At 46.3% G+C, this 13,775-nt stretch overlaps 1 protein-coding gene across 5 annotated transcripts in view; it reads right to left on the bottom strand.

Annotated features, from left to right (window-relative positions):
• Positions 1 to 3,832: 3,832 nt before the first annotated feature.
• Positions 3,833 to 13,775, bottom strand: part of SON (SON DNA and RNA binding protein) — a 109,823-nt gene continuing 99,880 nt past the window's right edge. Inside the window, exons 8-12 of one of the 5 annotated variants that reach the window (XM_088461671.1) lie at positions 11,207 to 11,323; positions 8,963 to 9,110; positions 6,537 to 6,602; positions 5,948 to 6,063; positions 3,833 to 5,024 (exon numbers count right to left, since the gene is read on the bottom strand). In XM_088461671.1, the coding sequence (XP_088317797.1) occupies positions 4,860 to 5,024; positions 5,948 to 6,063; positions 6,537 to 6,602; positions 8,963 to 9,110; positions 11,207 to 11,323 (612 nt within the window). In that variant the 3' untranslated portion in view covers positions 3,833 to 4,859. Of the gene's footprint in view, positions 5,025 to 5,947; positions 6,064 to 6,536; positions 6,603 to 8,962; positions 11,324 to 13,775 lie in introns of those variants that run through there. The other 4 variants (XM_088461672.1, XM_088461673.1, XR_015874868.1 and 1 more) reach the window with 4 other exon arrangements.

Below are 13,775 nucleotides of genomic sequence, written 5' to 3'. Positions count from 1 at the left end.
TGCACATGCATGTAATGGGTTTGCCAGTGAAGTTTTGTTTTATTTTCTTTAGTGGTGGTTCCACTTTTATTCTTGATTTGCTACCTACATTGATCATGACATGCTTCACTTTTCAATGACTGTCCCTATTCTAGTGTCTCCCTGCTGCTTGTGATCGTCTAGACCACATGTTCCCAAACTTGGTCCTCTGGACGGAATCGGTATGAATTACCACCGGATCGTCCCAAGGTAAGTATTAACTAACCTCCCCCCCTAACCCTCCTTAGGGGTGCCTAATCCTAACCCCCCCTTCCCCGCCGACTAAACCCAAGTCCCCGGGGGGGTGCCTAACCCTAAGTCCCCCCCAGGAGTGTCTAACCCTCCTATAGCCTAACCCTAACTTCCCAGGGGGGGTGCCTAACCCTAAGTCATCCCCCCCCTTGGAGCCCTAAACCTAACCCCCCCCCCCCCCCACGACTGTCGGCAGTGGCGCCCGGCATCACTTCGGTCGGGATGCCGGGCACCGGCAAAATGACGGGCGTCTAGATTTAGACATCTGTCATTTAACCCTTGCCGGGATAAAGCAATCGGGAAGCCGACTGTCGGGATTACGTCCGACGGCTTCCCGACTGCATACCCTCAGGACACCAAACCGTTCATGATTTCCAGGTCTCATAGAATCACAGTGTAACAACTCCTTCATACCATATTTACAGATAACAATCTGCAAAAAAAAGTGTTACATAGGAGCTTCAGGCCAGCAGCAGACGCAATCCTCAGCCACAAGAACAGCAGTGCTGCACAACCTATCTTCCAGGCACCCAAGAAGTGATCATATAGCTAAGATAAGACCGCCGAGGAGAAGACATCTGTAGGGAGTATTCCTTTCTCCCCCAGGCCAAGTGCAATGATAACCTCCTGTCCATAAGAAAAAGTCCTCTCACCCCTTCCTTCCTGGTGAGGGTTACATACAGCCATGGTCAAAAGTTTTGAGAAAGACACAAGTATTGGTATTCACAAAGATTGCTGCCTCAGTGTTTTTAGACCTTTTTGTCAACTTACTATGGGATACTGAAGTAAGATTACAAGCATTTCATAAGTGTCAATGTAATTGTCGATAAAAGCCTTTAAGTTTATGCAAAGAGTCAATATTTGCAGTGTTGACCCTTCTTTTTCAAGACCTCTGCAATCTGCCCTGGCATGCTGTCATTCAGCTTCTGGGCCACATACTGACTGATGGCCGCCCATTCTTGCCTAATCAATGATTGGAGTTTGTCAGAATTTGTGGAATTTTGTCCACCCGTCTCTTGAGGATTGACCACAAGTTCTCAATGGGATTAAGGTCTGGAGAGTTTCCTGGCCATGGACCCAAAATTTCGATGTTTTGTTCCCCAAGACACTTAGTTATTACTTTTGCCTTATGGTAAGGTGCTCCATCATGCTGGAAAAGGCATGGGTTGTCACCAAACTGTTCTTGAATGGTTGGGAGAAGTTGCTCTTGGAGGATGTTTTGGTACCATTCTTTTTTCATGGCTGTGTTCTTAGGCAAAATTGTGAGTGATCCCACTCCCTTGGGAGGTTAGGTTTAGGCTAGGGGAGGGGTTAGGTTTAGGCACTTAGAGGGGGGATTAGGGTTAGGCACTGGGGGGGGGGGGAAGGTTAGGCACCCTTAAGGGAGGGTTAGGGGGTAGAAATAGGTTAGTATTTACCTGGGGAAGATCAGGATTTCCTCCTCTGTCGGGATGCCGCTGTCGGGATTCAAACCTCCGGGCATGGGTCCTGCGGTAAATCATAACGATTCCCTCCTGGTTGACCCCCTACCTCTCTGGCTCCTCTCATGTCTCCTCCCCCCCCCCCCCGTTTCCACTAGGTGTTCCCCAAGGTTCTGTTCTGGGACATCTCCTATTCTACCTCTATACGTTCTCTTTAGGTGAACTTAGCAGCATAGAGATATTGGAGGTCAAAAGAGTTGATAATACTCAGCCCCACCTGTCCTCTCCTGACCCCTGCCCCTCTCTCCTCACTCGTATCGCCAACTGTCTCTCTGCTATCTCTTCCTGGATGTCCCAGCGCTTTCTTAAACTTAATATGTCTAGGACTGCCCACAACTTCATTATCTATTAACTGCATAACTATCTCCTCTAGCCCCCAAGTGCGCTGTCTTGGAGTTATCCAGGACTCCTCCCTCTCCTTAAAACCACAAATTCAGCATCTCTCACAGTCCTGTCGCTTCCATCTCAAAAATGTTTCCAGGATCAGACCCTTTCTCACCCTGGAGGCAACAAAGACCCTCATCCACTCACTGGTCATCTCCAGATTGGACTATTGCAACCTCCTCTTATCTGGCCTCCCTGACTCCCACCTCTCTCCAATCTGTCCTCAATGCTGCTGCTCGGCTCATCTTCCTCTCCAAACATTCTACATTTACCTCCCCTCTCCTACAAACCCTACATTGGCTCCCCTTCCCCTCCCAGAACCCAATTCAAGGTTCTTACACTCACTCACAGAACCCTCACCCAATCCTCTCCCATTTACATCTCTGATCTCATCTTACTTCACACTCCTACCCGCCCACTTCGCTCAACAAATGAATGCCGCCTCTCTTGCCAACTGATCACTTCTTCCCACTCCTGCCTCCAAAACTTTGCCCGTGCTGCTCCCCACCTCTCCCTTTCAGACTCCGCACCTCTCTACAAATCTTCAAACAAGCTCTCAAGATCCACTACTTCATCAATGCCTTCCAGCACATATCCTAACCTACTGCTCCATGCTTCTTCCTCACTGTCTGCCCCTCCCCTTTAGAATGTAAGCTCTCACGTGCAGGACCCTCTTCCCTCATGTGCTTCTCCTTCCCTTGCTCATACGATCATCTACTCCAAACTCCCCACAAGGGCACCTAACATTTGGTTGCTGACGTCCTGCTGTTTTTGTTATGATCGCTATTGCAGCAATGTTTATAAATGATGTCCTTGTCCTGCATTGTTTTGTACTGTAAGTTGATGTTTTCTTGTTTGCTCATTTGTTTATGTACTTTGTGAGGCACTGCAGAACCCTTGTGGCACCATATAAAGGATAATGACAATAGTGTATGTTATTATATAAATTAATATATGTGTTTGAAAGAAGGAAACAGCAGTGTCGTTTATTAAGTTTAAAAAAAAAATCTTTGATTTTATAGCACTATTTGCATATTTTGTATACATTTCTGCAATTACAACATATACACTTTTATTCATTTGGTGTTTAAAAGGATTAGAAGTTGCTAAATAGTCATTACCATTAAAATTAAACAAAATAATAATAATTAAACTAAGTGTTGTTTGTACATTACTTCTGCAATTCGCATTTACACCAGTATCGCTAGCTACTCAATTTTTGATTGAACAGACACATGACACAATGTTTCTGCCAGTGGAAGGTCTGGATATCGGCAGTATCGATTTTCAAGCACACAGATCGATAATTTGCATTTGTAAATAGGGTCAGGTTATGGTTAATGCCCACACACTATACAATATGGTGACATTGTAACCGACGTCTTTTGACAAATCTGAACGACTGGATAATTGAAAGTGGTTTTTTTTGCGTTTGTCCAAAACCATCATGCCTACCGATTATTGGCTGATCGGCCCGATAATTCTACAGTGTGTACCTAGCTACAACAGTACTAATAAAATACATTACTAGTGGTTCTATGCAGGTAATGGAGCCCCCAGGTGACCACTAACTGCATGCAATCTATACAAGCCTGTGGCCCAGTAAGTTGGTTCAACAATATGCTTCAGTGCTTTTGGTTATTATATCCCCCCCCCCCCCCACTACATCCACGGGATTAATCACTCATAAAACATCATTATTGGTACCAGCGTTTTATTAAGATTTATTTACAAGTAAGCGACATCAGGTCCCTTACAGACCACAGTTCTGGCCAAGATAGTTTAGCTCCATTGCTGAAGCTACAAAATACAGAGATAAAAAAAAACAAAAAAAAACCAATCACATATAAATCACAGGCACAAACATAATTGGAAAGAGGCAGGACTTTGTCATGTGACGGGATCAGCAATATGGACTTCTGAAGAGGGCACCTCTTTCTCTGGGCTGAGATGGGAGAATCAAGAGAAACTAACTTTACATGTGCAGTAACAAAGGGCATATTTCTACTCAAATTCTGATTCCTAGGGGAGAGAACTTTGGTTTTACAATGGGTTATGCTGGTGTCTTTTCATCAAATCATTACTCAGCTTTGGGTTTTGGGCGTACAATCAATATTTGAAAGGTTATGCCAGTTTTTGGCACATGGCTTAGTGGTTTAATCCTACGACCCCTATTAAACCATCTATGATGAAGTAGGATAGCCCACATTGTGAAAGCAGAAGTAATGTCCTTTAGCAGAGAGAGGATTCCGGAACGGCTGGAGAACCCCCGCCATTTGCTCCTACTACAAAAGCATACCTGTCTCACCGGAAATAGAGCTTTGTGGCTGGACTCTGCGTCTTGGGACTACATGGCTTTCAGTGGTCAGTGGGTCAGCCCCTTAAACAGATGCTTAAGGAGATCTTCCGTTTTAGGATTTAAACAAAGTCTCTCCGTCACGGATACAAACAACTGTACAAAGAATGAGAACCATCGCGCCTTCCATAAACCACAACACGAAATTTTCAAAGCAAGCTTTCACCTACAAAAGCAACAGACTCCTTCAGCTCAGAATTACAGAACACATTAGTCATGCAATAAAAAAAAAAAAATAATCTTCAGAGTTTGCATGGGTAGTACAAGTAGACATATTTGGGCGCTTGCTTATGGCCACAAGAATTTTCATTTATTTTATTTTTTCAGTTCTGGAATACTTGGATAATGAGGCATAACTGTATTGACACCTACAACGTACTAGTGGAGGCGCTGCAAAAGTTGGATGTTAAGGTCATGTTCTCCTTCGGTAACGCGCCCAAGGCCTGGAGGGCTGCAGCGGCCGCTGTGGCCTTGGCCAGTTTCTTGGAAAGGCTCGATTGGCTTGGCTGACATAAAACTCCATTGACTGTAACCTGCCACAGTAGAAGAAAATAATGTACAGGATTGTGATGAGAAATTACAAATTAATTTAAGAGTAGGAAATTCATACATGTAGACATGATTTGTCAATTAAGAGATTTTCATTTTTCTCACTCCCTTACATCTGTATCAGTCACCACATTTCTCAGTAGTTCCTTTAAAGGATGAAATTAGCTCACCAGTCTAAAAGGAAGTAACCAAACCCAACCCCCACCTGTTTCCCAATGAAAAGCAGACAGAGCTTTGATAGGGCCCAAATAAATTGTTCTAGGCTAGTGCATTCATAGCGCTCCCCAAGCACAAATGTCCATCATGCAAGTAGTATGGCTTTCATTTTAGACAGCACTCACCATCTTCGTGTCCGCTATGCAATACAGAGCGCATGCAATACAGACAGCATCCATGTGACCGCTGTACAATACAGGGAGCATGAGTGGTCACCTTAAAATAAAAAACATTATACAGACCGCTCAGATTGAAGGGGCTCAGTTCGTGATTGTGCCACGGCGGGTGGTTAAGTGCACGTACCACATGCCAGTCCAGGCTACACTATGGAGGAGGAGCAGCGAGTTCTGTTAGTAAGTAGCCAGCAGCTCTACCTGACTCTGCAGTGTCAGTGTAAAAAAATTAGCAAGGAAGGAGAAGCGGAGGAGTGTGGCCAGGGGCATGGGAGAGACAGATCAGTCGTGGCTGATACACAGCACAAAATTAGAGGGTTGCTGTTCCCTGCCGAGGGGCAGCCACAAGTGTTTAGAGACCAAATCACCCCTGTTGGTGCCTCTCCAAATCCTGCCGCCCTAAGCTGCAGCCCAACGGTTGATAAGGCACGGTTTGTGCAAAATGTGTTCAACCCCTCTTAATTTATTGGAGAGTTGTGTGAATGAGGCCTCTGATTGTTTAAGCAGATAGTACTTACCCTAAAAAGAAACCGTCTGCGATGCTCTGGGCCGGTGTCATCCACGAGCACGAAATCAGGCGGAGACCATTTCTTCTTATTGCAGAGCTCCATCAGAACAGAGATGGGATGTTTTCCTGAAAATATTAGTTTTTTAGTTACTTGATGTCTTCCAGACATGTTGGGATATGGACGCTGGCATCACACGCTAACGCTTTACATTTTACGGTGTCACAACCAAAACCATGCTCAGGTATCTTACATTAAAGCATAGTTGTACCTTTAAGCAACATAGTAACAGTTACTACCTGATGATTGACAGGTGAAGTGCTATGAGCCTGTAATAGCTCTGGGACTGTCAGTCATTGTCACGTTGTGGAGACAGCAAAAACAGGAGTCAAATTGAACAGGCATAGGCAACGAGAGAAAATTTTGCCAAACCAGAGATCCATTAAAGTGAAGCCATTTGCAAATGTTCTTGATGTAAAAGAAGGAATTGCCATTTCAAATTAAGTTGAACACATCCACTAAAAGTCTGGCAGAATACTGCTTCATTGTGTATACAGCAAATCTGGAAGTGTGCGCGATAATTAACTGCGGAACAACTCACCAGAAAGATCCTTCATTGCTGGTAATGCCAGTTTGTTGGAGGCTTTTTCTCCGTCTGCTACCAAACCTAGGAGTTAAACACATAATATATTACTGTATGATCTTGTCCTCCAGTCTTCTAATGCTAAAACTCTAGCACTCAGCTTTATCACCATACGGCAGACAAGTGAAGACTTAATGAAATGGAGTGGGAACTGCTATCCTACTTGTTCGGCAAAGCTAAAAGTCATAGTAAATTGATGGGCCACTGGTTCCTAGTAATTTGATGAGCTGTATTCTCCGCAATGTCACTGGCTTCTAGTAGCTGGATAAGCCGCATTCTCAGTGATGTCACTTGTTCCTAGTAACTGGATAAAGCCGCATTCTCAGTGATGTCACTGGTTCCTAGTAAAAGGATGGGCCACATTCTCAGTGATGTCACTTGTTCCTAGTAACTGGATAAAGCCGCATTCTCAGTGATGTCACTGGTTCCTAGTAAAAGGATGGGCCACATTCTCAGTGAAGTCACTGGTTCCTAGTAATTTGATGAGCCGTATTCTCTGCAATGTCACTGGCTTCTAGTAGCTGGATAAACGACATTCTCAGTGATGTCACTGGTTCCTAGTACCTGGATAATCCGCATTTTCAGTGATGTCACTGGTTCCTAGTAATTTGATGAGCTGTATTCTCCGCAATGTTACTGGCTCCTAGTAATTTGATGAGCTGTATTCTCCGCAATGTATCTGGTTCCTAGTAACTGGATAAACGACATTCTCAGTGATGTCACTGGTTCCTAGTAAAATGATGGGCCACATTCTCAGTGATGTCACTGGTTCCTAGTAACTGGATGAGCCACATTTTCAGTGATGTCACTGGTTGCTAGTAAAATGATGGGCCACATTCTCAGTGATGTCACTGGTTCCTAGTAACTGGATAAGCCGCATTCTCAGTGATGTCACTGGTTCCTAGTAACTGGATAAGCCACATTCTCAGTGATGTCACTGGTTCCTAGTAACTGGATAAAGCCGCATTCTCAGTGATGTCACTGGTTCCTAGTAAAAGGATGGGCCACATTCTCAGTGATGTCACACTGGTTCCTAGTAACTGGATGAGCAGCATTCTCAGTGATATCACTGGTTCCTAGGAACTGGATAAGCCGTATTCTCAGTGATGTCACTGGTTCCTAGTAACTGGATGAGCCGCATTCTCAGTGATGTCACTGGTTCCTAGTAACTGGATGAGCCGCATTCTCAGTGATGTCACTGGTTCCTAGTAACTGGATAAGCCGCATTCTCAGTGATGTCACTGGTTCCTAGTAAATGGATGGGCCACATTCTCAGTGATGTCACTGGTTCCTAGTAACTGGATAAGCCGCATTCTCAGTGATGTCACTGGTTCCTAGTAAAAGGATGGGCCACATTCTCAGTGATGTCACTGGTTCCTAGTAGCTGGATAAGCTGCATTCTCAGTGGTGTCACTGGTTCCTAGTAAAAGGATGGGCCACATTCTCAGTGATGTCACTGGTTCCTAGTAAAAGGATGGGCCACATTCTCAGCGATGGTACTGGTTCCTAGTAGCTGGATAAGCTGCATTCTCAGTAATGTCACTGGTTCCTAGTAATTGATGGACCGCATTCTCAGTGATGTCACTGGTTCCTAGTGATGTCACTGGTTCCTAGTAACTGGATAAGCCACATTCTCAGTGATGTCACTGGTTCCTAGTAATTGATGGAACGCATTCTCAGCGATGTCTCTGGTTCCTAGAAACTGGATAAGCCGCATTCTCAGTGATGTCACTAGTTCCTAGTAATTGATGGACCGCATTCTCAGTGATGTTACTGGTTCCTACTATCTGGATAAGCCGCATTCTCAGCGATGTCTCTGGTTCCTGGTAATTTCAGGAGCCGCAGGTTCTGTTTCGTCACTGGTTCCTAGTAATTTGATATCGCTGGGAATGAAGCCTGTCACTGGTTCCTAGTGAATGCCTAGTATTCAGTCAGTGATGTCACTGGCTCTTATTAATTTGATGGGCAGTATTCTAACTGAATACTAGTGAAAACCTAGTATTCAGTCAGTGATGTCATAGTTTCCTGATTTATATGCTGTATTCTCCATACAGCCGTTTTCCCCAGGGTACCATGGTTGTTCTCAAAAGTCTGTGCTGTGCGAGGCTGAAGAGGGGTGATGTGAGTGGGAAAACAAATCAGGAGGTCCAATCAGCTTCTGATTGGTCCTCGCACTCAGCCTTTTTCACAGCCATTTTGAAGTGGTGTTGAAAAATGATAGCTGGTCCTCTATTTAGCTCCACGTTGGTTTTATCCCCACAGTTTCAGCAGGTCAGTTAAACGTGGTGTCACTGTAGGTAGTAGTGACTAAGCGATTTATTAATACTTATAATTGTACAATCTTTACACCAAACTCTTATAAAGCACTTGTGCACGTAACGTACCTTTGCGATCAGTCTTAAAATCAACAAGTATGGGATTAACGTTTCCTTTATTATGACGTCCGAGCCCTTCTCCCTCTCTCCATCCCATCTTTCTCATCAGCAAAGCCCCTCTCCCCCCAGTTACGGGTGCAGCCTTTAGGAACTGATCCTAGAAGATCGACAAAAGAGAAAGAAAATAGCCGGCCGAAGTGTTAATGTAGGTTTTAAAATGCCCCAAATCCACTATGTACAATACTGCGATGCAGATTTTTCCGACCCCCTGACCAGTATTCTCTATAGATGTGTGCAAGTTACCAGCAATGTAAAACGCTTATCCCATGCAGAAAGAGTACACAGCTAAACCAAGTTATCAAAATGGTACTGAAAAGACTGCAATACAGACGTCCCTATCGTAAAAACAATCCTGAAAAGGGTGACGGGTTAGTCCTCTAAAGTTGGGCTTCCACACAAGGGGAAAAAAAAAAACAAATGGCAGAAGTTTATTTACTTTTACTACTGTACAATCAGGATTGCTTTGAAGGTAAACCAGCACGCTATTTTTACAACGCAAAGTAAATCACAGTTGTAAAAACTCTTGAAATGCTTACATACCTATGGGTCTGTGGCTGCAGTGTGGTGATAGTGGAGCAGGCAGTGACCGCGGACACAAGGCAGCTACAAGGATTTGACCCTGCAACAAGTTTCCACACAGAGTGGTAAAAGTTCACAGGTGACTTTTGTGAACTATCCCCTCTCTTGTAACCAAGTGCTTACCCCAAGCAGATAGCTGTCCTACCTCCATCCTGACACCTGAGTACTGGGCAATGGCTAGTCTGTCATCAGATCATCCTGGACTGCGGCAAGATACATACGTCTATAGACAGTAACATGTTTCCCCCAAGTTAGTGAGTTATCTAGCAGCACTATGTCACTGTAACATTGCACAATGAGGTTAATCTGCAACGGTGAAATTAAAAGCGTTTTTTTTTTTTTTTTCAGACATCAAAAAAGTGTACATGGCTAGTAAGGCACCTGGCCTCTGACCTGTCACGTCCAACCATGTCGGACTTAACAAGATCATGCAGAAGAAACTGTATCCATGCTGGATTCTCCTTCGCTTTGTACACCCGTGGGTTTACTTACTTACTTATGGGTTCCATTCGCCCTCTCAAGGCCAGGACATTTTCATAAAAGAAGGGCTGAGAGTGACATTCACCCCAGCCATAGTCACGCCAAGGTCCGATCCCGCGTTAGAACCTGCTTTGTAATGATAGAATTTTCAACATCAAGGTCTGTTTCACTGTGCCTGGCAGAGCGCAGAACAAAATGCAAGACAACAACCGCACCGCTCTGTCCGTGAGCTCGGTGTATGTCACGTCACATGTTAAGAGGCAGGAATGTCCTGGACGTAATGTTATCGTACTCCAAATCAGATCGCTCTCTTCTCACAATTACCAGTAGAAGCCAGACTCTGGGATAGATCACAGCAATGTCTGGCATGCAGAGGGGAGAGCCGAAAACCGCTGTAGCAGCACAGGAACGGTCCTCTGGTGACGCGATCAGCCTCGCCGGGTGCACAGCCTCCCCACGGTCCAATGGCACGTGGCTTCTCCTTCACCGGGCTCAACCTAGCAAGTCTTCTGCTGGCCAATCCTCTCCTTTCCTGAGCAGCGACATCTCCACTTCTCTACATGCCATCAGTTGCTGTTCTACACCCAAAGTCTAGCCTAAGGCCAAGGACAAGGGATCTGCTGTACAAATGTATATGGCGGGAATTAGGGGCCTGTAACCGGTAATTTCCGGACACATTTGGAGAGTAAACTCCTAGGCCAACTTTCATGTATCTTTGGCACAAATGGTAAATCACTTGCTTTATCCTAACATCTTTAGAGGAATTTCTGTCTCTTAACATATGAGCTACATACACCACAAAAGGAACAGTGAAACAGACAGGATTTGGGAAAGACAAGAATTCATCATTTAACCAGAGGGAAAAAGTTAGGATGGAAAATCTTAAGTCACAAAATAAGTGTACTATTGTGAGACCTAGTGCAAACATGCTCCGATGTTGTAAACAGAGCAAGATTACTTTTCCGCCTCATTACTCCAATACTACACTTCCCTGTGATGTAACTGTAGCTAAACATACACGTGTGCTGCCCTTAACTTAATGTGATAGCAGAAAGCACTGGCCATTCCCTAAGCACTAGGTTAGCATGTACTGTATAACTCTATGATAATCACAACGGTTTGCTTGATATGTACCTTTTTCAGCCAGGCTTGGGGGCCGCTGTTGCTCATTTCATCCGCTGTCAGGACCTGTGCTCCAGTGCTCCCCGTGAACTGACCGGGAATTGTAGTAGGCCAAGCCCAGGCATCAATCTATGTAGGACAAACAAACAGAAAGGATAAGACGGCGACTTTTTCGGTATAAAATTGGGAACTGGAAACTCCAGTCAATACCCCCAAATGTTATCCACACTACGAAAACTTCCAGGAGGCAGAAACTCTTTGTAATAAATGTCAATGTTTAGCACCTGTCCATACAACGTTCTGTCATTATAGCAGCCTTACTTTCTAACTCACAGCAACTAAATTACAGGTTTCTCTAGTAAAATATAAAAAAGTAAACAAAAAAAAGTGCATTTTACACTGAAGTGCCAAAAGTCATGGGACAGATGCCCTGTATCGTGTAGGATTCTCTTTAGCCTGGCGAAGTGCAGCAACTTGACGTGGCATCGATTCCACAAGTGGACGGAAGACCTCGGGAGAGATGCTCACCCATGCTTTCTGGATAGCTTTCCCACAGCTCCATGATATTTGTAGGTGCTGGATCTTGGGGGCGAATGGACCTCTCCACCACGTCCCATAAATGGTCAATTGGGTTCAAGTCAGGCGAACATGGAGACCACAGCATTCATCATAACTCTCTAGAATACTCTTTGAACAGATTCTGGACAACTTGGGACTGATGATGCAGTGAATTATCCTGCTGGAATATTTAATTTTTGAAGTTCATGAAGGGCTGCAAATGGTCATCAGGCAATGCAACGTAGCTGATACCAGTAAATTATGTATAAAGGAGGACCAGCGGACTCAACCCATGCCACGTAAGCACACCATTATGGAACCACCACCAGCCTTTACGGTGCCTAGTTGACAACTGGGGTCCGTGGCCTCATGGGGTCTGCGCCTCGCCCCAAACCTACCACCAACCTAAAACAAATTGAACCGTGACTCATCGCACCACGCCACATGTTGCCAGTCTCCATGGATCCAATTAGCGACTTCATGAGCCCAGGTGGGGCGTTGTGTCAGTTGTTGGAATGTTGTTAACAGGGGCACTCAGGTGGGTCTTCTGGTCCTATATCCCATGGAAGCTAAAGAACGCTGCACTGGATAGGCATCTGGCACCTCCTGCATTGAATGTGGATGTAATTTGAGCCAGTGTTGCTTGTCAGTTACCACGGACAATTTTGTCCAGAGGCCACTGCTCACGATCATTAAGCTCCAGTGGTCGGCCACTGTGCTGTCCACGGTGGGTGGTAATGCCTCCCATGAGGTATGCCTGGTAGACACGTGACAATGTAGAGGAATGTTGAATGTTTGCACAACTTCGGAAAGGAATGTCCCATCCGTCGGGCACCTAGTATCATGCCCCGTTCGAACTCCGATAATTCACGCTGCCTTGCCATGAGCAGCCTCACTGACTAAGGAGTGGTCAGCTTACAACTGATGCAGGTCTGGCCAGTTCCAAGAAATCACGATGACGCCACCTACTCTGCTATCCCATGACTTTTGGAACTTCACATACACAAGCCCTGTATAACACTCAGATCCAGGCTTCTTTCTCCGTATTATGCATCCCGCCCAGTCCCAGGCCTCTCTCCGCATCCCGCCCAGACCTCTCTCCGCATCCCGCCCAGACCCCAGGTCTCTCTCCGCATCCCGCCCAGACCCCAGGTCTCTCTCCGCATCCCGCCCAGACCCCAGGTCTCTCTCCGCATCCCGCCCAGACCCCAGGTCTCTCTCCGCATCCCGCCCAGACCCCAGGTCTCTCTCCGCATCCCGCCCAGACCCCAGGTCTCTCTCCGCATCCCGCCCAGTCCCAGGTCTCTCTCCGCATCCCGCCCAGTCCCCAGGTCTCTCCCCGCATCCCGCCCAGTCCCCAGGTCTCTCTCCGCATCCCGCCCAGTCCCAGGTCTCTCTCCGCATCCCGCCCAGTGCCAGGTCTCTCTCCGCATCCCGCCCAGTCCCAGGTCTCTCTCCGCATCCCGCCCAGCCCCAGGCCTCCCTCTGCATACTGCCCAGCCCCAGGCCTCCCTCTCTCTGTATACTGCTCAGCCCCAGGCCTCCCTCTCTGTACACTGCTCAGTCCCAGGCCTCCCTCTCTGTACACTGCTCAGTCCCAGGCCTCCCTCTCTGTAAATTGCTCAGCCCCAGGCCTCCCTCTCTGTAAATTGCTCAGCCCCAGGCCTCCCTCTGTATACTGCCCAGTCCCAGGCCTCCCTCTCTGTATACTGCTCAGCCCCAGGTCTCCCTCTCTGTATACTGCTCAGCCCCAGGTCTCCCTCTCTCTGTACACTGCTCAACCCCAGGCCTCCCTCTCTCTGTATACCGCTCAGCCCCAGGCCTCCCTCTCTCTGTATACCGCTCAGCCCCAGGCCTCCCTCTCTCTGTATACCGCTCAGCCCCAGGCCTCCCTCTCTCTGTATCCTGCTCAGCCCCAGGCCTCTCTCTCTGTATCCTGCTCAGCCCCAGGCCTCCCTCTCTGTATTTTGTTAACTGTTTAGCCCCAGGTCTCTCTCTGTATTCTCTATATTGCTCTGTTTCA

The sequence above is a fragment of the Taudactylus pleione genome, unplaced genomic scaffold (genome assembly GCF_031769625.1).
Source record: "Taudactylus pleione unplaced genomic scaffold, aTauple2 ptg001086l, whole genome shotgun sequence".
Lineage (NCBI taxonomy): Eukaryota > Metazoa > Chordata > Amphibia > Anura > Myobatrachidae > Taudactylus > Taudactylus pleione.
This window is presented reverse-complemented; position numbering and strand designations above follow the sequence as displayed.